This window comes from Lepisosteus oculatus, chromosome 8 (assembly GCF_040954835.1).
Source record: "Lepisosteus oculatus isolate fLepOcu1 chromosome 8, fLepOcu1.hap2, whole genome shotgun sequence".
Taxonomy (NCBI): domain Eukaryota; kingdom Metazoa; phylum Chordata; class Actinopteri; order Semionotiformes; family Lepisosteidae; genus Lepisosteus; species Lepisosteus oculatus.
Window position 1 is genome coordinate 49,571,071 of NC_090703.1, and position 21,154 is coordinate 49,592,224.

The 21,154-nt window shown below is 44.3% G+C and overlaps 1 protein-coding gene and 1 long non-coding RNA gene across 8 annotated transcripts in view; one reads left to right on the top strand and one right to left on the bottom strand.

Annotated features, from left to right (window-relative positions):
* The window catches only part of fgf13a (fibroblast growth factor 13a), a 126,610-nt gene extending 120,805 nt beyond the window's left edge, over window positions 1–5,805 (bottom strand). For 2 of the 5 annotated variants that reach the window (XM_015351593.2, XM_006632888.3), the window contains exons 1-2: window positions 5,400–5,805; window positions 1,604–1,783 (exon numbers count right to left, since the gene is read on the bottom strand). In XM_015351593.2, coding sequence (XP_015207079.1) covers window positions 1,604–1,652 — 49 coding nt within the window. In that variant the 5' untranslated portion in view covers window positions 1,653–1,783; window positions 5,400–5,805. Of the gene's footprint in view, window positions 1–1,603; window positions 1,784–2,256; window positions 2,862–3,612; window positions 3,932–5,399 lie in introns of those variants that run through there. The other 3 variants (XM_015351592.2, XM_015351591.2, XM_069193719.1) reach the window with 3 other exon arrangements.
* Window positions 5,806–9,344: 3,539 nt separating this feature from the next.
* On the top strand, window positions 9,345–17,781 carry LOC107077910 (uncharacterized). 3 transcript variants are annotated; one of them, XR_011190289.1, is made up of 4 exons: window positions 9,345–12,247; window positions 12,515–12,680; window positions 15,646–15,747; window positions 15,821–17,781. It is a non-coding gene; the product is annotated as an uncharacterized lncRNA (long non-coding RNA). The 3 variants fall into 3 exon arrangements; XR_001478888.2 differs by having other exon boundaries at window positions 9,345–12,680; XR_011190288.1 differs by lacking the exon at window positions 15,646–15,747 and having other exon boundaries at window positions 9,345–12,680.
* Window positions 17,782–21,154: the final 3,373 nt, after the last annotated feature.

Here is a 21,154-nt window from a genome sequence, read left to right on the forward strand (position 1 = left end):
AGTTCTGGAGCAACAGGCAGAGCCAGGCAGGGTATGGGAGGAACAGTGGCAAAAGCACAGCAGGTTAAATGCAGCCCGAGCACAGACAAGAGACGCGCAGGTAGAGGGAAGAGAGCAGGGCTTCGCCGACACAGCTTCTGGAGAGCCTGGTGTCTCCTGCCCTTTGTTCAAGCTGAAGTGAATTACGTCTTTTATGACTTAGGCATATGTAAGGGTTGTCTTAAGGCCTTTTACAGGTGATGGCCCGAAACATGCCACTTCATTTAAAACGCACAGTTACGGCTAAAACGCTTTGGATCCCAGACTGACGCATCATGGCGATGCGGGTAATGAAACAGAGATCTGGCACGGAGCTCCGGTGGAACAAACACCAGAGCGGGACACTGAGCCCCCGGTATACAGACCACGGGCCAGAGAAACAGACCCGACCGTCTGATCAAGGCACTTCTGACACACGCAAAAAGTGAAAGCGACCTTTTAAAAAAAAACATGTTTTTGAGTACCACGACTAGGAGTTAAAAATGCAATTCTGAAATGCAGCATTTAAGTAACAAGTAGTAGCCGTCTCAAAACTACAGAGGCTCTTTTAAGCATTGAAATTGAAACGGTACTGTACGTAGTGACACACACAAGCAAGCAACAGCTTGTTAAAGCTGGAGAGCAAAAAGTAGGGCTTTATCTTCTTCTGTGGGCTCCAGGACAATACATCAATTTTTCAAAGCGCTTCGCCTCTTTCCGTTCTGCGGGTCTGGGGCTGCGGCGCGGCCGGGCCGGCGCGGGAAGGCGACATGCAGCGAGCTCGTGCGTGGCCGTGCTCAAAAGCGCTTCCTAGCTCGTGTACATCCATCACACCCGCCGAGGTTTCTTTAGCTACCTCGCCCCCCTCTGTCTCCATGGCAATGGTTACCCAGTTTACATCCCGAGACAAACCGCGGCGATTCCAGAGAAATGCAGAGGCAAATGGTATGCAAATAGGCGACACCAGCTACATTTCAAACCATGTGTGCACACGTCATCCACCGGTGTACAACCTCATGGCGACCAGAATATACTGATCAGTGCACTCCATACAAACCTACCTTCAAAATCACCGAGTGCACCCAATAATCACAAAATAAGGAGATTTCAACAGGATGCAAATGACATCGGCGTTTTTTCCGGCCACTGCGTTAAAGTGACAGCACTCCCGTTTCATCTTTGTGCGTTTCAAAGTATTCGCCCTGACTGAACGCTCGGCGTGCCGCTAATAATAAGGCTTTTCCTTTGGTTCTCTCACGGGGGCGTTCAAATCGGCTGCATGGCCCTACTCCCTCCATACCAATTTACCGATTCAAAAAAAAAATACGCTCTATTGTTTTATCAATGAAATCCTGCGACGCGCAGCAAACTGCACGGCGCGGCAGCACGACCCGCTGCGAGACTTGGCTCGGGAAACTCGGGAAATGCAGCAGACCGGGAGGCCGGGGAACCGGAGAGGCGAGCTCTCGCTTAGCACCAGGGCTCCGGGGAGCTCCGCCGTGGCGCTACAGCTCTGCGCTGGAGATGAACCGAGAGCGCGGTCTCTTTAAGCGCAGCAGCGTCTCCGCCAGGGCTGGTGGCTTACCCCGGGAAGCATCCTTTTCTTCTTTAGGCTTCGCCACTTTTCCGCTCATAGATCCCAGTTTGGACGTGTAATTCCCGAATAAGACTTAAAAACAAGTTCCTCGAAGCGTCTGCAAACTGGTTCTTCTACAAAATCCTTGGAAAATTCCCCCCTAAGGTACCAGTTCTAGAGAACAGCGCTCTGTAAGGGAACAAAAAAGGAGTCGCAAATGTTCATTTAGAAAACACAAGAGGTACCGACGTCGGAGAGCCCGTGCAACCCGTGCCGCTCATTGTCTGTGTTAATTGAGCGTGTAGCGAGATGCCAGTCTGTCAGCAGGCACGAAATGTGAACACAAAGAAACCACATCACCAGCACAGAAAGTCACTGAGCCGCTCGGTCTCTTCGAAAAGCTACAGTTGCCAACACTACGCGGCAGCACAAAAGGGAAAGCGCTCTTTGTTGTGCTCGACATTAACCTAATAAGATCCTAAAGTCTAAGAGACCATCATCGCGAAACTAATCACATAGATGCTGTCCGGCATGTCTGGACTGAAAACAGAGTCTCACACTAAGCACTGAGCGAATAAGGACGACTACACCGTACAGTACGTGCACACAGATTAAATTGTTGTCAAATACGCTCCATCTGCCCGAGAAATTAGTCTCCTTACCTCCTCCTTTCCACGCTTTCGGATACATGAATGCACATTTAAAAAAAAATATTACATATCCACGCTTAATTCCGTCCCGCTCTCTTCAGAACCCCGGCACTATCTGTTGTAGTAAAAAAAAAAAAGAAAGCGCTCCCGACGTGAAATCGCCGACGTCAGAACAGACGGAATGGAAATTAAATGAAAATAAACTCGGGGGAACCTCCTTCCAGAGCCACGCTGCGGGGTCTTCGGAGTTGCGGGCTCTCTGGAGCCCTATACGCCAGGCTTCCGTCAGCGAAGACCGTTCCTTAACGCATGAAATATCGCCAAACGGCACACGGGCTGCTGGAGGGGGGAATTCAACAGGACCCACACAGAGAGAGCGAGCTGCAGGTAGCGCTCAGATGCAAGATAGCAGGCGACCGTAGCGCATCTCGGGAGGGCAGCCAATCAATTATGCCCAGGCACGCATCCGCGCGCGAAAGGGCGCACGAGCATCTGTAATCCCAGCGCCTGAACGGCCTGCCGGGAGGCTCGGAGGAGCGCGCGGGGGGCGCGAGCGGGCTCGTCACGGCACGGTCCTCCTCCAGCGCGCAGGACGGCGTGCAGGAAAGCCGGGGCGACGAAATCGTCGAGAGAAACGAGGACCGCTCGAGAGAGGAGGGGATCGCATGCGTGCGTGTTTAACCAGCGGGCTTCGGCGTCGTGTCCACGTTAGGGGGGAGAAAGGAATTGAAATGATGCACGAAATAGATCTGGATATCTGGCTGGTTCTGACAGACGTTTCGGATTTGTTTTGCTCTTTCAAAGGCAACGATGCAAGCGATTCAGCGTCTATGTCATCTCTTGCTCAATTCTGCATTAATCCTGTGACTGCTCCAGCTCGACGTGATAAAGCTCTTAGGATCTAAACCAGAGCCGGTTACTGCACACCACAGGTCGCGTGTTATGTTCGGTGAACACAAAACGCAACGCAGTAATTAAGACCGTTAAAAAGTTTTGAGATCGGCGAAATATCCAAATGAATCACAACTTTCTTCGGTACGGTTGTTGTGAGGGAGTCTTTTACCGATTAGTTTTCGTAAAAAAAAATTTTTTTAAGAAAGTGTTTTAAATGAGCAATAGAAATTGTGCTAATTGGGAGCCACGGAACTTTCATGCACTCTCTACATTATTCAAAGCAGAAATAAAAAAGGGGGGAAGGGGGAAATAGAAAACGTGGTTTAAAATATTGATTCAATTTAGAGACAAACCGAAGCCGATATTTTAAATGGTAATATCCACGGAACGGTGGGACAGGTTCCGCACGACAGAATAGACAGTCCCATCTCCTATAATCGCTCAACACTGCTCGCCGACTGCGGAGAACCTCACCTTCACTCGCGGCGAGGGACGACTGGCAAAGTGGCACCGCGCTCAAACACAACCGCTTGCCGGCGGTCCCTTTTCACGACAAGTCCAAAGTTCGACAGGCAATTTAGAAGACGTGGCTAACGCGCAGACTACATATTTGCAGACGTGCTACAGTGCTTGATCTCTCGATTTCAACTGCCTTGTAATTAATGCGTCATTATTATCCGCACTGGTGCAACACCGAGTCGTATCTTCGGGGAAAAAAAATGAAAGATTGAAAGATACAGCATGCTGAACATGAAGTTTTAACACTTGCAGCCTTTAACTCTTGGAATTCCGGATATAACCACCAAGTAATAAGAGCACGTTAGCGAGACACCGAAGAAGTCAGTCAGTCTCAGCTCTCGGTCAATTCTCTGCTGCAATGGCATGTAACTACAGTACAGTGTCAAGCCGGCGCGCTTGATTGAAGCAGATTACTGCAGTTCTTAAAGACAACAAACTTATTTAAAAAAAAAACAGTCTCTTTTACCATTTAATAATCAGTAACGCCACTGTACACATAGATGGACCTTCATATGAATTTACTGTGCTACTGCATGTTACAGCAGAGCACAGCACAGTGAAATCGTGGTATTGGAAGTGTATGACAAGGTAAAGTGTTCCGCGAACTGTAGGAACCCATGGTACAGCAAATCCAGGCTCGATGTGTTTCTTGGGTCACGCTAGTAAGCGATGGTGCAGAAGGTACTGATCTCTATCTTCAGCACAACCGAGGGAAAAGCTGCGAAATACAGTGTTAATTAGCTGATTCCGAGTCAGCCAAACTAGACTACAGTGCAATATGGTTAGACATCGACAGTTTCATAGTTATGTTAATGGGGTGATAGCTGTATTTGTTAATGGCGTACACTGAAGGGTCTTATTTAATTTCTTATATGATCAAATTTCTTCGCAAATGTAATTTGTCACTTCACTCTAAAGCGGCAGGGTATATATAGGTGTCTGTCAAGCGAGACGAACTGATCACGATGGCAATATCTCGGTCACAAACCTCCAGAAACCGTTCTTTCCGCTCGATACATTAAAAAAGGCTTCTGCCCATACAGTAGACTTAAAAATAACACTGTCCTACATCTAAATTCCCTTGGAGCTTCTGCTCTCTCGCAGAAATTGAGACAAGTTTATTATGAGTTTTTTCTCCTCCCCCCCCAATGTTTGTAAAATATATCGTTTGATTTTCAGTGCCCCGCTCTGTAATGACGTCATCCACATCCTTGATTTCATCTTTGCCTTTTAAGGACGAATAAACCCAAGAGGACAAAGTTGCATGATGACGTCAGACTTTTTTTAAACATAAAATGCTGCAAAACCCCCGAAAGGGGACGGCGGATTATTTTTAACTCCGGGTCAAGTTACAAAACAGAAATTAATGGCCGTGACACACGACAACGGAGAAAGGTTATATAATGAAATGGGGTATTCTGGACGGATCGCAGTATCTCGACGCGCTGTCCAAGGTTCACTGCCTCACATACACCCATAATGAACGCCGAAGAGGATGCGAGGACCAGAATTTAAGACACGACTGGCCGAAGACGGAGCAACAATTTCAACACCGCAGAATCTGCATCACAATGACAAATGTCAAACCCCGTCCCGAAAGTTTAATACGAGACAAATAGAGGAATTTCAAGATAGGACGACGCTCTTATGAAGAATTTCAACCCGATTTGCAGGTGCCGTTTCCCATCACTGAAAAGCTTTTACAGTAACTCACATGATCTGCTTTGTTAGTATTTACTTACCTCCACTGCAGAGAATCAAAGCCTTTGTACTGTACGTGTTGGGAATTTGAAGGCAAGGAGGGGAAAAAAAAGGGAATTAAAAAAAATCAGCGGGCCCCCCCCACGCTCACACTTTCTGTCCCACGTTAAAACATAATACTGGTTGTTTAATCCTCGTCGCGGGTGATGGGTCGTGTGTTTCTGCACTGTGCTCCGAGTGCCGACTTCTTCAGACGCGGATGCGGGTTAGCGGAAAAACAGCAGCCGGGGAACTTCGCGCCCTCGAAAGCATGTCAGCCTGCACCTAAAACACACAAGAACCGGACCACTGCGTCCGGACGGGCGGATCGGGCTGGCGATGCAGACACATCAACCTGAGTCTGAGCAGACCCGTCTCGCACTCTGCGTCGAGAAGAAAAAAAAAAGTTGCGCTTGCGGGTCACAGGATCTATACCGCTTTCTATTTTTAGGAGAAACTGGACTCCTTTCAAAGTTTCTTTGCACACCCAAGACTTTTCCAAGTTGCTCTCTAAGTGCGGCGGACAGCTGTGAGTATATCGTCTTACTGATTGCACGCCTTGCGCAAAGACAGCAACGACCTGCAGAAGGAAAGCGGGTCTCGGTCTCAAGAGGCTACATTAGGTTGACGCTTTGCCGCAAAAAATGTCACCAATCTCGTGACATTTTTTTTACCTTAAAGACCCACATTTCAGAGTTCATGCCGGCCAGGCGTTTAAATGGATTGAATAATTGGCTGATGTTTACTTATCAATAGCAGAACACGGTCGGTGACCCCTGGCAAATCCTTACCTACACGCGTACGCACTAGAAGTTGTTAAAGCTTGTGCGACCACTGCTTTATTCAAATAGTATTACTACTGTACAAACATAAGTATGGCACTAGAAAACATTCTATTAACACACGGGCTAAGTAAAATAAAATCTGACCTTTAAAGACACAGCGAAGCTCTGCCTCCCTACCTCAAGAAAAGTGCCTGCCCACAGGATACTGTACATCACCAACCCACGGGACACATCTATGACATGTCAGCCAATCTCTTGCAGGGACTGAATTCCTTTAGTCTTGAGCAAAGACACTTTCAGAATAGTCCCCTGGGGTCTTAAAAATCCTAAAGGTGCATGAAAAAGTCCATTCAAACAAGGAGCTGGTCCTTCCATTTTGTGATTGGTGGATCATTTAGATCTTTTGAAGTATACAGTTTTTTTTTAATAATGCGCATTTAAATCTTGACGACTTTATTGCTGTGACTATTTCAGAAATTCCATACTCCTTTTGAACAATTCAGCACTGACATTTTTAAACGTGCTGTGGAATAACGTGCTGTACCCTGCAATTATATCCATGTTAACCAAATTGGAAAATAGCTCGCAACCTTTCACGTGTAAAAAATACATAAATGTACCACACTCCGGGGGAATTAAAACAGATTTAAAAATGTTTTTAAAACTATAAGCAACACAGTCGGGTATTCGAAAACGAACACAATATTGGTTTAAATGGAAAACCAAGAACATACCTAGAGCAGTGCGTTAACACAAGACTATGACGATCACACATCGCAGGCAGGAGAAAGTCTGGCGGGTTTCGCAGTAATACATGTGGATTTTTTTACCACAAATATGTTTATTGAACACGAGATAGTATTGATCTCACGATTCTTACAATATAATAAATATTGATAATCAATTGACAGCATACCCTTAGCATTACAAATGTCAACTAACTTATTGGTTTTAAATTTGAGCAGAGGCAGATTACTCTGTTTAAAGTGCTTCGAGAACAGAACTGCATAAAGTCTCGGAGGTTCATTTAACTGGAAAAAGCATAAGTACTGTACACTGACGTAGAGTAATATGATAGACCAGGTTGTACAACCTGCCGGGTGTACAAAACAGCATGCAAAACAGATTTTCCTTAAAAATTTTCACGTTGGAGGCCATTGGGAAAACTACCTGATTTCTGCCTTTAAAAGTTGAATTTGTTTAAATAATAGCGAACATAAACGGCTTTCTACGACTGCCTCAACACAGTGCTTTTGGTAAAACCATTCCACACTTAAAACTACGTGTGCAGCAAAGCCCAACAAAGTTTGTGTAACGGAATAAAATAAGCACTAACGAACCTACCTGCCTAGCGCCATATAGTGGTGAGAAGCTAAAATCCTTGTGTAAACGAAATGACACAAATTCCCTGGGCTCTTCGATATGACTCCCCTCTTCAGTGATTCTTAACTTTCTGTCGGGAGAAAGTGAAGGAAAATTCGTTACCCAACCCGCCATGTTCGTCCGCGGAGTTGCGCAGACCTTCCGGAAGCGCAAAGAATTGTGGTTCCGCCCGCTTCTTCTCTGGTTAAAATGACATCAGAGGAAGAAGGGAGAAGAATTCTCTTGGTTCCAATGGATCACATTATTGGTTTAAATCAAATGTATTTCTGTGCAGGACACATTAAAAGTAGTGTGAAGTGCAAAGAGGCACGAAGATGCTTTCTGCGATATCTAACAATCCTGCTGCAAATTAGACAGAACTGACACCTTTATTATCTTTAAACATATATGGTAAAACCCTCATGACTGTGGTGGACATGATAGTAGACATTTCCCTATTCCATCTACTGGAAGATTAGGAAATGGTTTGTTCTGGGAGAGGTATTCACGGAGAAGTATAAAAAGCTGAAATCTGTAAATGAATGTGGAGCTGTAATCACTGGACGCTGGCGGAAGATGCTATGGTACTTTAAGGAGATAATCTTAAAGTAGCGTAAGACATAATGTAGTAAATGTTAAGAGTTTTGAGTTTTAAAAATACGTTTCAGATGTGAGAGGGTGAAAGGTCGTTGTGACGACACAGGACCGGGAAGAGAGAGTCAGGCGGGCTGCTAACGGGAGGAAGCGTTTAAGCGAGCTGGGGAGTTAAGTCATCGATGTGTGTGTAGCTGGTATTGTGCTGTGTATGTCAAAGCCGACAATATAACTACTCTCCGAGGGGAAAGAGTGTTCTGCCTCCGTCTTTTATTCTCCACTATAACGGCACCTGATCGTGAGGAGGAGCCGGCGGCGGACAGGTGTTGCGCTCCCGAAACGCTCTGGTGAATGTCTATAACACCGCTGCGTACCCGAAAGAGAAAGTACGCCCCCAGGGCTATACAGTATACCTGGAAAGTCAGCCGCTTACAGTAGTTTCATCATGGCTTCCGATTCTCTCTGGAGTTAGGGTTCTGGAATCGCTGTGAAAGTGCTTCTAGAAAGGTCAGTGTAATCATGGCCAGGGGGACCAGTGCAGAGATATTTTTGCGGTTCCCTGGATTCAGTGGTGACTGTGCAGAGGAGGACAGATTTGTCTTGGAGAGGCTCCAATGTTTTGATAGCCTCTGCCTCATTGAGAAAACAAAGGGAGAACACAACACACTGGAAGTGTTATAGACCCAAGAGCGCTTGCTTTGAGCACCTATTCTGTGGATGAGGCCGATTTCCATATTCATGAACCCGCCTCATCGCCCAACTGTAAATAAATTGATCATTTTCTGTAGTACTCAGAAAAGTGGAACATTCTCATGAGATGCATATCATGAATAATTGCACAAAGTCCTCGCTTTGATAAGGTTTCAAAAATGAGAGAGAAATTAGACTTGTCACAAGCATGTGTCGGTCATAGAGAGTCTTTCCAGCCTATGAATATTATTAAATTGAAATGACCCACATTTTTATAGCTCTTTCACCAGTGCTGACTCCCGGTACATAGCTTTGGCCAAATGTTTATGGTAGATCTGATTCTGAGCCGAATAATCTGAGTTTAACCACATCTCTTTCTATTTGGACATACAGTACTAGGAAGGAAATAAGACAAAGGTCAAGCTGCCTTCTATGCCACTTGAGTATACTGAACAAAAATACAAAATGAAAATTATTCATTTTAAAGAAAAACAGTTGAAAATGATCATCAAGTATTCCATATAAATCAAGAAGGACATAATTGTTAACAATTATAATAGTCCTATTACACTCAAAATGACGTGCTTTGATGGGCTACGTTCTAAGTGACACTGCTGGTAACACCACTTGCATCAAGCTGTTTGGAATCAGCCCCATTAAAATGTCCCATTTGGCTATAACGTAAACCCTTTGTGGCATATCCATCTAGAACCTATTTTGCAGGGATTTCAGTAAGAACTAGTTGATTCAAAGCTGTGTGGTTTGTAGAGGTGTGTGGAGAGTTACAACCCGTGTGTGAGCTGCAGAATGAACAAGCAGAAGTTAAATCCATGTCGAGTAGTAAAAAAGAAGAATAAAACTTGTAGACGTTCAGTTGTCGAGCCTTCAGCGGTCCCGTCACACCAGAAATGAACAAATTCTTCTTGGAATTCGCCTCTGCTTGTTTCAGTCTGATTGTTCTGAACTGCTGTTTTTAGGGACTGTTACTCCTGGGAGTCTGCTTTCTCCAGCCTGTGGCTTCTGGAGTGTCCAGAACTGACTGACCCTTAGTTCCATTGAAGTCTGGCTAGGCCAAAAAAAGATATATTGATCCCTCAACCACATGGCATTCAGGAGCAATACCATGGATGTTTATCTGGGTCATGACATAAAGGAGAGGGTACAGGGCTGAAGGTTTATCCGGGAGCCTGAAATTCCATGTGGTGCAAAAGAGACATTGAAATCACCTCAAATGTCATCGAATGGTGGTTGTTCTCCTGGAAGCACCTGTGGTATTGGAGAAAGAAGCAACGTGGTGGGGGGGCAGGCATGGGGGGGGGGGTGTTGACATGGCCTCAAGCCGTTTGTCATATGACATCCACCCCGCCCAACAGTAATGAGGTTTGGGTTTAACAGTGATTACACCACCGCCTGAGCTGCTAAGAAAGCAAACACAGCTGAGCAGAATCTAAATCAATAAAGTCATCACAGATGGAAGCCAGGGGTTGGACAGGTCACGGACTGCGCTCGAAAAATTAGCAGCAGGGTTACAGCCTCGATGAAATATTGACTGGTGTCTTGTGCACTTTAATCTCCAAATTCTTCTGAGATACAAGGCTCTCTTGCTGGTTCTGTAGCTATGTTCCCAAGTCATAATAATTATAGAGGCTACAAAATGACCAGGACTCTGATGTGTTGTCCAAGTCATAGGCAGCCTTTCCTGTCACTGATGTTTCAGCTAGCAATAATAATCCAGTCTGAGTCTAAACACTTACAGTATCTGGCTCCACAGTTTCATCGCTTGATATAACAAAAGCTATGTTAGTTAACAAACAAATTTGATTTGGCTAAATTACACACAGTGCATTTGATTAAAACCCTTAGTGTGTGATATGGAGCTTCAGTTTTCATACATTCCCAGCCCCTCACTCCCTTTCAGCTCTTTGTCACATTTCAGCAGTATTGCATCACTTGTAAAATTCCATAAGCAATTTAAATCCTGCTTCTCTACATTTCAGATAGAGCTAAAATACCCGCTTTGTTGCTGCAGTACTGTCCCTGTTTATGGCTGCATTGCATTTCTGAAACAGGCATCAGGCTTTTCCAAGTGTTATTTAATATGAATGTACCGTATATGACACACTGAGGTGCAGGAGAGAAAGACAGACAGTATGTCTCATGAATTCAGAGGCACTAACATTGTGATGCATTAATAGTCATTTATATAAAGATACTCATGTTCATGAATTTCACTTTTTTGTCATTATTCTAACAAATCTGCATCTTCGCGTTTCAACTCGACAGCTTTGTGCATTCTTGCAGTACTGTAAAACTGACAGGACATGACATGACCCTGCTGAGAAGCAGCTGGATTATGGCTAGATCCTCAGTCATGAAAAGCTAGCTCCAGAGTGTTCCTTGCGGGATGATCGTCATGTAATGTATAAATGTCTCCATCTGTGACATCCGACCTGCTTCATCTACAGTGTCAATCCTCCTGCTAGCTAGGATGTCAGATTAATGTACATTTATAGCGAGTGCTCATTATAGCCAGAATGCTGGGATTAAACTGTTCCTCTCTCATTTCTGAAAGTAGGAGCAGCCTCATCATCACAGGCAGTCAGAGCCAGTGTGATATGGGACAAAAAAGATCCCTCTTTCAAGACATGTAAAAAACAAACCAACTGGAAGCAGTGCTGAAGCCCACAGAGGAAGGTCTATACTCAAATCCAGAAGTTCAGAAGGTCAGATCTTACCCTGGACACCACAGAGTTGGGAGGGCAGAGAGTATGGGGCCCACTCTAGCCCCCAGCATGGGGATCTAGCCATCACAAGGTAATTCCCAGCCCTACTGGTCCCCATTTTACAGGTAGGTGCACTGGATCAATCGAGCTGAAGTACTTGGCTCCAAGGTGTAACAACTGTGTCCATAGCAGGGACTTCAACTTCCAGCTGTGACATCAGAGAGAGCTAGATAAGACACTCACAGATGGAAGACTACTTCGCCCTGTCCATCTCGGAGCAGATACTGCCCAGATAACTCCCACTGTGGGGTAAGAAGGGAGCTGACTGGCACTCTTGGAAAAGAAAATAAGATCATTCATTTCCATTACGATTATCACCAGTGCTATTAACACAAAAACCGTGTCTTTCTGTCTCCCAGCAGTTACAATGACTTTGTAGCTGGAATTGTTCTGCCTCCTTGGTTTTGCAATTGTCTCGTTTTTCCAACACGTATTCACTACAAGCCACATGACAAGTGAAATTTAAATTTGGCAGCATCCTCGGTGCCTTGTATGATACATCCCAGGTGATCCAGCTGATTGCTGTCTATTTTGTCTAGTTATAAATGTCATCTTGGGAGCACATACAGCTTACTGAAAGACCACTGGAGCATTTTCGACCAGTTCAGTGAATGAGAAGAGGTTTCTGCCAGGCAGGTTTGTGTATTTTAAAGATGACGCATCTGAGTGACACATCTGGAATGAAACGATTGTTCTTGTTCAGCCCTCTTCCAGCCCACAACAATGCGTGTGCATCACATTTAGGCTGACAAGTAACTACTGAACCTTGAAAGCTTAAATGGCGCTTCAATAAAATGAAAGCTGCTTTAAAAAGCCCATTACCTTTCTCTATTTTAAGCATAAAACACACGTGCTTTTCAGCAGCTCTACATTAATCTCAGTCTCTCTCTTTTCCTCTGTCAGAGTCTTCAGACAGTTCTGCGATGCCAGTGATGTGCTCCCAGTGAGGACTGAATGAACACGTGTTGACCTAGGGTTCAGAGGTCACAGGAGGGTCAGCCAGTTGTCCCTACTGACAAAGGAGTCGTAGCCACTGAGCTTGACATCACACTCCTGTCCCTTTGCACAGGTAACCCACACAGACCACAAGTACCGTTGTGAATCGATAAAACAGCACAGCTCATACTGGCTGTATTATTCTCACACATAATGTGTCACTCTGTCATCTAGTTCTGCTGCAAAACTGGGTTCCATTGGTAGGCTGGAGACTAATGCTAATGTCTGGAGTCTGAACCCTTTAGATTAAGGGAAAATAAACATGAGGCTGAGAAGGATGTTTCAATTTTCGTGAATGAGTATTTGTTTTCACTGAGTACAAAATATACAGTCTATGAAGTACGTATCCTCTATAGTTTCACTGGCTCCTTGTAAGGCATGTCAAGTTTTAGAGGCCGTGTCTGTTAGTAATATGCAGAAAATCTGGTTAAAGTTAAAAAATGCAAAATCATTAGATTTTGCTTCAGGCAAGGAAACAGCTGTTATCTTCTAAAGCAGAGAAAGAGAGCAGTTTACAAGCTCCTCTGTGACGTAAGGCTAGTCTCTTCAGTCTGGGCCAATGGCAATCTGGTTAGCTGTTCTGTGCTTTTTACTCAAAATTGTTTTGTTTTTTTTCCATTGAAGTAGCCTGCCAAGCTGAAGAAGATAAGATAAGATCACTTTATTGGCCATATACAATTTCTTGTATTAGGAATTTGTCTCCATATGGAGGTGCTGTGAAGTAAGTGGAATATATTGGACCTGTAAAATACGGGAAGCTAGATGAGGCACTCAGGGGTTTTCACAAAATTTGGGGGTGTCTGTAGCCCTCATTGAGCACTGTCCAGGACTGCCACTAAACGCCAGATACATACAGTATATCCATGGAGCAATATGACAACAATAGGGCTATAAAACTAATTCTGTCACACATAAGGATTATTAAGTCTTGCTTGAAAATTAGGTAGAAAATCAGTTTTATTGCACTAGCAGAAGGGTGTCAGTGTTAATTGAAAGTGAATGGGTGCTCCTGTCCTTTTAGAAGACCGTTCAATACTGGCCTTATAAAAGCTGTCAGTGCTTTAATGTGCAGTGCATTAGCTGCTGGGTGCACTGAAAGCAACAAGCCAGTTCCAGAACAAACGGGAGCGTTCTTTGGCTGTGTGCAGCAGACACAGCCAGTGTCTCCGCGGGGTCAGCTCCGGAGATGAGCGCCTGCTATGACACAAGAGGAAACGAGAACTGAAGGAGAGCTATTTCAGGCAAATGAGTTCATCTCGGCTCGCTGCAAAGCACGGAATCTAGAGCTGCCTGCAGCAGAACTTACATCTCTCTCTCTCGAACGTTTTCAGCCAACTTGTTTGACATCCAGTGGGCCAACATGGTGCCAGGCTGCTCTGTCTAGAAGGCACCAGCTCCGATTTGGTTAATAGTTTTGCTATCCTTAGCTGGGCTGCATGTGTCAGCACAGTTGCTCCCTGAGGTGCCCAGCAGAGAGGAGGCAGAGCAATTTCAGCTTACCGCCCCTACGGCTCTTGACTGGCAGGCAGGTGGGCAGGGGCTTGGAAGTGCCAGAGAAAGTGTGTAAGGGTAAAAGGGAGAGAAATGGAAGGACTCAGAGGACAGGGGTGCATAAGGCACCTTGTGTGTTCAGAAACACCCAGGACACGCCTATCAAAGTGAGAATCATGACTGCTTCATGTTTTAACACTGGAGTTATTGTAAGACAGCTGCTGTGGAATTTTAGATACTGTACATCCCTTTCCAGGGATTTTGTTTCAGCATTACTAAGTGATCACTGATTGTTTGGCTTGGTTTTCAAGAAAGATGGGAACCTGATATCATACAGGCATTGCGGGGATAACATTCAAATCTACGTTTTTCCTGCTTTTAGAATTTCTTGCCAAGACCATCACAAGAGGCAGTGATTATGATGATCTAGATTAAGAATTGTGCTCATGATTGGCCACACAAAGTCTAAAATAGCAAGGGCACCATTACGCTACCAAGGAGCACAACACTGATATCATTACAACAACATTGTCTTTCCACTTCATTTCAGCTGGGAGAAGAATCAAAACTAATTTTGAGGAATAAAGTCCGCAGCTAGAAAATGCCAAAAAAAGACTAAAACAAACATGAAGATTTTTAAAATAAAAGTAAAAGAAGGGCTGCTACAGCCTTCTGTGTTCATGCTGATGAAAGATTTGAACTCCATTAGTTGTGACGGGTCAAGACAAGCAAACACATCACAGCTTTTAATTATCCTGTTTGTCCAGGAGAAAGCATTGCAGGGCTCTTAACACAGCAGGTACTGTATCTGGAGAGCATGAGATATATTGAAACTACATACGCTTTAGACTTAGTGAGTCTCCCAAAGGAGACTTCTGTTTTCCTCTTTCTGGAGCAAAACAGGGCAGGGAGCCACTCACAGTGGTTCTAACTTGCATTTCTGGAAGTGATCAGACAGTGCCTTGGCCTTGCTGGGATTCGGAAAAGAGGATAAAAACAGCACAAATGGAAATGAAAATAGGAGGACTGTGAAGCCGGACAATTCCTAAATATTTTGTGCATGGCACAGGGGCAGTACAAAATACACATGATCAGGAATGCACGTTATCAGTACTCTATTGATGGATAAATCCACATGCGTGTTGAGTCCAGCCCAGCATCATTTCAATTCCAGCTTCTCAGCAGTGCCCCCTGTGAAAGCAGCTCGGACCACATGGCTACTGCTCCATGGAAACAATGATGGTATTGAGTCTTCCTGGGGGTTGTGGAAAAATCAATGTTTCTTGCTCCCGTTGTGACTTCACAGGTGATTACCATAAAAAGGCACAGTGCTTCCCAGGCTGAATGGCTTCAGTTTTATACTGGGGGACTTAAATGCTTCATCGTCCTGTGAGGATGTGTAAATGGCGTGAGGAGAAACGATAAACGATAAAGGCGACTTCATAGATTGGTTGCACGGACCTCTGGGGCTAAAAAGGCTTGAGGGCATTATTGATCTGTGAGAGATGTGACCCCCCTCTCCCTCCTCACACACTCACACTCTTCAGCTGAGTCAGCTCCTGGAACCCGAACCAAACTGCAACGCACACAGTTGTCTCAGGGCCGGCTGTCAGACCAGACTACACGCCAGGCTGGCCGCCGAACCCCAGGTATTCACATCCGTTGGTGGGCATCAGCTTTCCTGTTGCCTGCTGAAGTTTGCTTAGTTCTTGTCTTTTGCAGGAGGTGAAGAAAGTGATACCGCATCCTTCTGGTGGTTGTGGTTGAGGCAGTTTTCAAGTGGCCCCTGGCCAGAGCCCAGCGAACGACTCAATCGATGAATCCTCACGGGAGATCTTCCGACACGTAGCTCAGCGGAGCCAGGCAGGAGGAGAGAAGTGTGGTCCTCTTTTCCAGCTCTCAATGCCCTGACGAACAGACTTCAGGGACACTGAACAGACTCCTTCAAGCTACATTCCTTCACATTTTAGAAACATTTTTAAATCCAAGACAAGGGATTCTAACATGCAGTAATAATCAGATTCAATAACTATATTTCCTGTCATGGTATTTTTTAGGTTCTCTTCTTCATGCTGAAGAAATGTGTAAAATATGCATTTTTTGCTAGAACTCTTCCATAGCATGTAAGAATCTGAAAACACGGATGATTACATTGCTCAACAGAATGTGACACAAAATGAAACATTTCTCTCAACATACAAGCATTGTGTTTTTCTGTTCACTCACAAATTTTAAATACTGCAAATCCAATACTAACATAATTGGACATCTCTGCCTTTCTGTACAGTAGTTAAAACATTTAATCTTCTCGGAAGACAACAGAAACCATTAGCATGGTTATACATGCATTATGGGTGTATTTTACACCCATAAATAATTATTATTTCCCTGCTTCCATCTAAATCAAAAGCAATAATTATGTAAAAATATTTTTTAATCCCTTCAGCAAAATATCAGGCGGAGTATTGAAATGTCAAGAGCTTAGGTTTGGTGGGGAAAGCGGTGTTGAGAGGGAGGAAGTGGGAAACATTACCCTTTAAAATCATTCAAATAATTACACTAATTAATGGTGATATACTTTTAAAATATCACATTAATGTCAATGAGCATACTGTAGGAAAACATACACAGAGCTAGAGTGTGGGATTGGTTCTTTTTCTGCTTTTGAAGGGTTTTTTATCTTTCAAAAAATCTAAACAATGAATACTACTGTACATTGCCAGCCTGATTTGTATCATGATATCCTGAGAAGCCAGAGTATTTAACACTAGGATGGCCAGATTAAAAGCCTGATTTCTAGATTTTTTTATTACCAAGGACAGTGGAGGTTTCTGTCTTCAATGCATATCCTCTTGTTGGGAGCCAGGAGAAATGTGAAATGACAAACTGTGCACTCTGATGGCACAGTAAAGTGAGGAATGTTGACAGTGGTCATTTCCATAAACGCAGTTTCCTGGGTGCCTCCCTGCCCTGCACTGTTTCAAAAGAGAAAAACACAAGTATCCACCTGGATCTTACTCAGTAAACCATGTGGATTCAATATACTGTATCTCCTGCAGTCCACTATAACCTTCTATGTTAGGACCTATGAGCTGCATTCTCCTGAACCTCTCGGGGCACAATTCCCTGGTTATTCAGTGGTTTACTGATGAATGACAATGTTGAATTTGTTTCCATTCTCAACTGACTAGATCTTAGCACTGATTTTCCGGCAGCCGAGTAGCAGGGCTGTTTTGCTGAGCTGAAAAGATTATTGAGAAAGGCTGCAGATGTTACAGGCTTTGCTGTCTCTTCCTTTAAGTCTTGTAAAACTGGAAGGGAGCAAGGCTGTTCCCCAGGGACCTGTGCAAGGGCTGATTTCTATGGTGGCCGGGAAGTGCAACAGGGTTCAGATCTGCTGGGCCTCAGCTGGACAGCGTTCATTTTTACTGAAATGCCCAAGATGCTCAGATGTGTGAGTCCAGTACCGTTCACCTCACCTGAGCCGTTTCCTTTTAAAACATGCTTAGGCGAGATTAAAACTGGAAGCAGCAGCATTTATTCACCTTAATGAGACTGAGGTACAGTAATGCTGTTTCATTGTTCATATCAGCTTCACAAATCTCAATCTGTTTTGTGATGGAATTGATGTTCTTGGTGTTATGTATCCTCAATATAGTATAAAGAACACATTCTCAATGTTACTAAGTTGTCTTTTTTCCACATATTTATCCATGCCTCACCAGGCAGACTGCAGAGATGCTTCTGTTTCTTCTTGCACAGATGACTGCAGTGACTTGCTTACTGGTGGTACTAAAGCAATTCTTGACAAGATCAAATACGTTCAAAATACAGGGGACTGAACTGTAACTAAAACTACATTTATTTACCAAAACTAGTTATTAAAATTAAAAGTAAATTACAGTTTATTCAATTCTTAGCCATGAGTAAGTAATCTATCCTGTCTTTTCACACTTGCAGAGGTATACAGTGTTTACGGCTCCTTCTGCTAAAGCTGACTGCTCAAGCTTTAAATCAAACTGAGCTAAGTTATGAGACAAACAGGCTGAGCTTTCTCATTAACAAGAATATCAGAGGTGCGTATTGTGTGCCCTTTTTCCATGGGGAGAGCATTATCTCAGGGGCATATTTACACACCCATGCCATGGCTGCTCTGCAAAGGAAGGGGAGCCTGGAAAAGGGCAGGCTAATGCTATACTGTAGCTCACCACAAAGTTCTCTGCACCTGTGTCACATGTTCCTCATCACAGATCCAACACACAGGTATTGATGGTGGAGCCACGCAAGTGAGCTCTTCAGATAATAAAGCAATTAATGAGCCATTATGATGTATGCAGGTTTTTATTATTATACAGGAGACAAAAGCACAGAAGCCGATAACTCTTAGCATCTGATATAGAAGGGCTGTGGGTTACAAGGTCTTGTTCTGTAAAAATTAATCACTCATCTTCAGATCTTCAAAACCCTGTTCGTCTTGATAATTAATGCTTCTGCTTTGAGCTTAACCTTATTAAACAAGGAGTTTAAAAACAGCTCATATTTAAATATTATCAGAAGAGTACATTGTCATTACATACAGTATTTAAAACAGTTAATTATTATATGCTCCTGTGTTTCTCATTGCCCTTCTAATTATAGAACTGTCAGCAGAGATAATTTGATGCAAAGCTGTAGCTCTTGTGAGCCCAACAGTACTGACTCTTTGAGTCATCCCTTTCTGGAAATGATCATAAATGGACAGAAGTCATGTGCTTCAAAGCCTTTTTGTTTTTCTGTAAACATAGAGTCATAGTCCTGGCACCATCACGGTAGGCGAAAGTATCAGTGTGTGCAAAGTGGTGGGGTAGATCCGGGCGTCAGTGTTGCCAGTAACTTAAGACAAGGAGCTGTTTTTCTGGGAGCTGAGAGACCTCCCATCTCCCCTGCTTTCTGCATACCCAGCATTTCCTGCAACCACAAGCTTCCATTCCTCCTCATCTCCCTGTTACCCACCTTAATCCTGATCCCCACAGTGATTACATACAGCTGGCAGCTCAGCCTGGGCTCCTCAGAAAAGTCCGGCTAATGACCCCAGTTTTCCTGTGCCTCGCAGACTTTTCCTCCGAGAGCCTCACTCTGCTGCATGGCTTGGTGTAAGCAATCCCCTGGACAAACACTCTATGCAACACTCACTGCAGGACCCCTCCTCCAAACCCCAGACTCCTGGCCTGCTCGCCACACACTCGCCTTCCCCAGCTGTGTGTACGGCAGAAAAGCACCAGCCTCTCAAATACAGTCTATTCTCCTGTCTTAAGCCAGCACTTTACAGGAAATAGGCATAACAGCATGGCGTTCATTGTGTGCTCACCTGTAACTCAGTTTCTAACCTGCAATTTGTACCTTTGTATCATTAATACACAAGTATTGTGTATTACAACACAGGGCACGTTGGGGATGTCCGGGCCTTGAAGGCTTCTGTGTCTGTGTCTTAGGTTCACATTCAGGGTGCTTTGCTGTTTTCTGAAACAGTTTTTCCAAGAGCAGGCTCTTATCAGTGTGCTCACGTGCTGTGGAAATCATGGAAGATCTCAGATCTCGCACTACAGTTGGTTTTATGCCTGCTCCCTTTTTCGAGAAACAGGCTTTGTTCTGCTTCTCAGAAGATGTGCGCTCACCAAAGCCACTGTGATTAATTACGATTCTTAATCCCGCACTTCGGTTTTTCCCATTACTAACCTTGTACTTCATTAATGCTCTGTCTCTGTGGAGCAATTAAAACCCTACCTGGTGAAAATCCAGAGAATACTCAGTGTCGAATGAGTTGGCTCCCACAGCTGTGAGGCTGATAGCAGCATCAACAGGGTTCTCACCCAAAGGGCTTTTCAGCTTTGCTTCTTCCAGTGTCCATGACGCATACAGCAGAGATCCACCCTACAGACGCCAGCAATTGGAAAAGGAGTTGAGTTTGCGGTATGTTCATTATACTAAATCAGGGGCAGTCTCTGGATTGTCCTCTAGCTAGAGCGCAAGAGCCGGGTTATGAACGGGAACGAGACAGAGAAGCATTATGACACCTGCTGTCATCCCACCAGCTTCCAGACATCTCCTCTTCGGAAGCTGAACAAGCGGCACATTGCTGCTCTCAGAATTGTCATTTTTAATGAGCAAGGGGAACACCCTTTCTCACCTCCAGTTAATGGCTGCTGGATTACTCCCACGTTCACTGAGGCTTGTTAAGTTTGACAGGCAGGGTCCAGGTCATCGTGTCTGTGGAATGAAGGGATGTAGAAACCTCTATTAGAAAACCTCTGAACAATCATGACGCTGGTAGCCCAAGGTCACTTTTTCAAACCAGTCTTCCATGTCACAGAAATTTCTGGAAACTAACAGGTCTCTAGAAGTTATGGGTTGATAGCTTTATTTTGGGCTATTTTTGTCAAATCTTTTCCACTTATCTGACTCAGAAACAGGTTTGATGATTTCATACGACTCCAATACAATTTTTAGAGGGCTTTTCCCAGTGAGTTCATAAGCTAAAATACACAAAACAAGAACATAAGAGTGTATCTTACTGCCAAAAGGATATTCCATGTTGTCTGTCAGTATTAGTTAGCTGAAAAGCAGTCAAAGTACTTCTTAATAGAAACCTTGCTTTTTTAACTTTGCCTAATTATGCAGCGTGTAAACTGGTGCTCAGCAAGGCCTACACAGGTAAACATTCTGAGTCAGAGAGAGTAAGCAGTAACTGATCACTCACAGTGCAAGGATCTACATTGTGTGTGCAATTGTATACTTCGGGTGGGGGGGTTAAAAGTGCTTAATAAGAAAAAAGACTAAGGAAAGGAGATGTAAGCCTTTCCTGTCAGACTGCAGAGCAGATTAAAGATAACGAGAGGTGCCCAAAGGAGAGGCAGATCAGGCTTAGTGGTGTAGCGTTACAGAGCTGGACAAAGTGAGAGATTAAGAAGAGCTTTGCTGCTAAGACTTTTGGCTCAGTAGGGCTGCTCATCAAAAACCTCTCATTAGAAATGGAAGGATCCTCAGAGGCAGATTGTTCTTCAAAAGACCGATGCCATC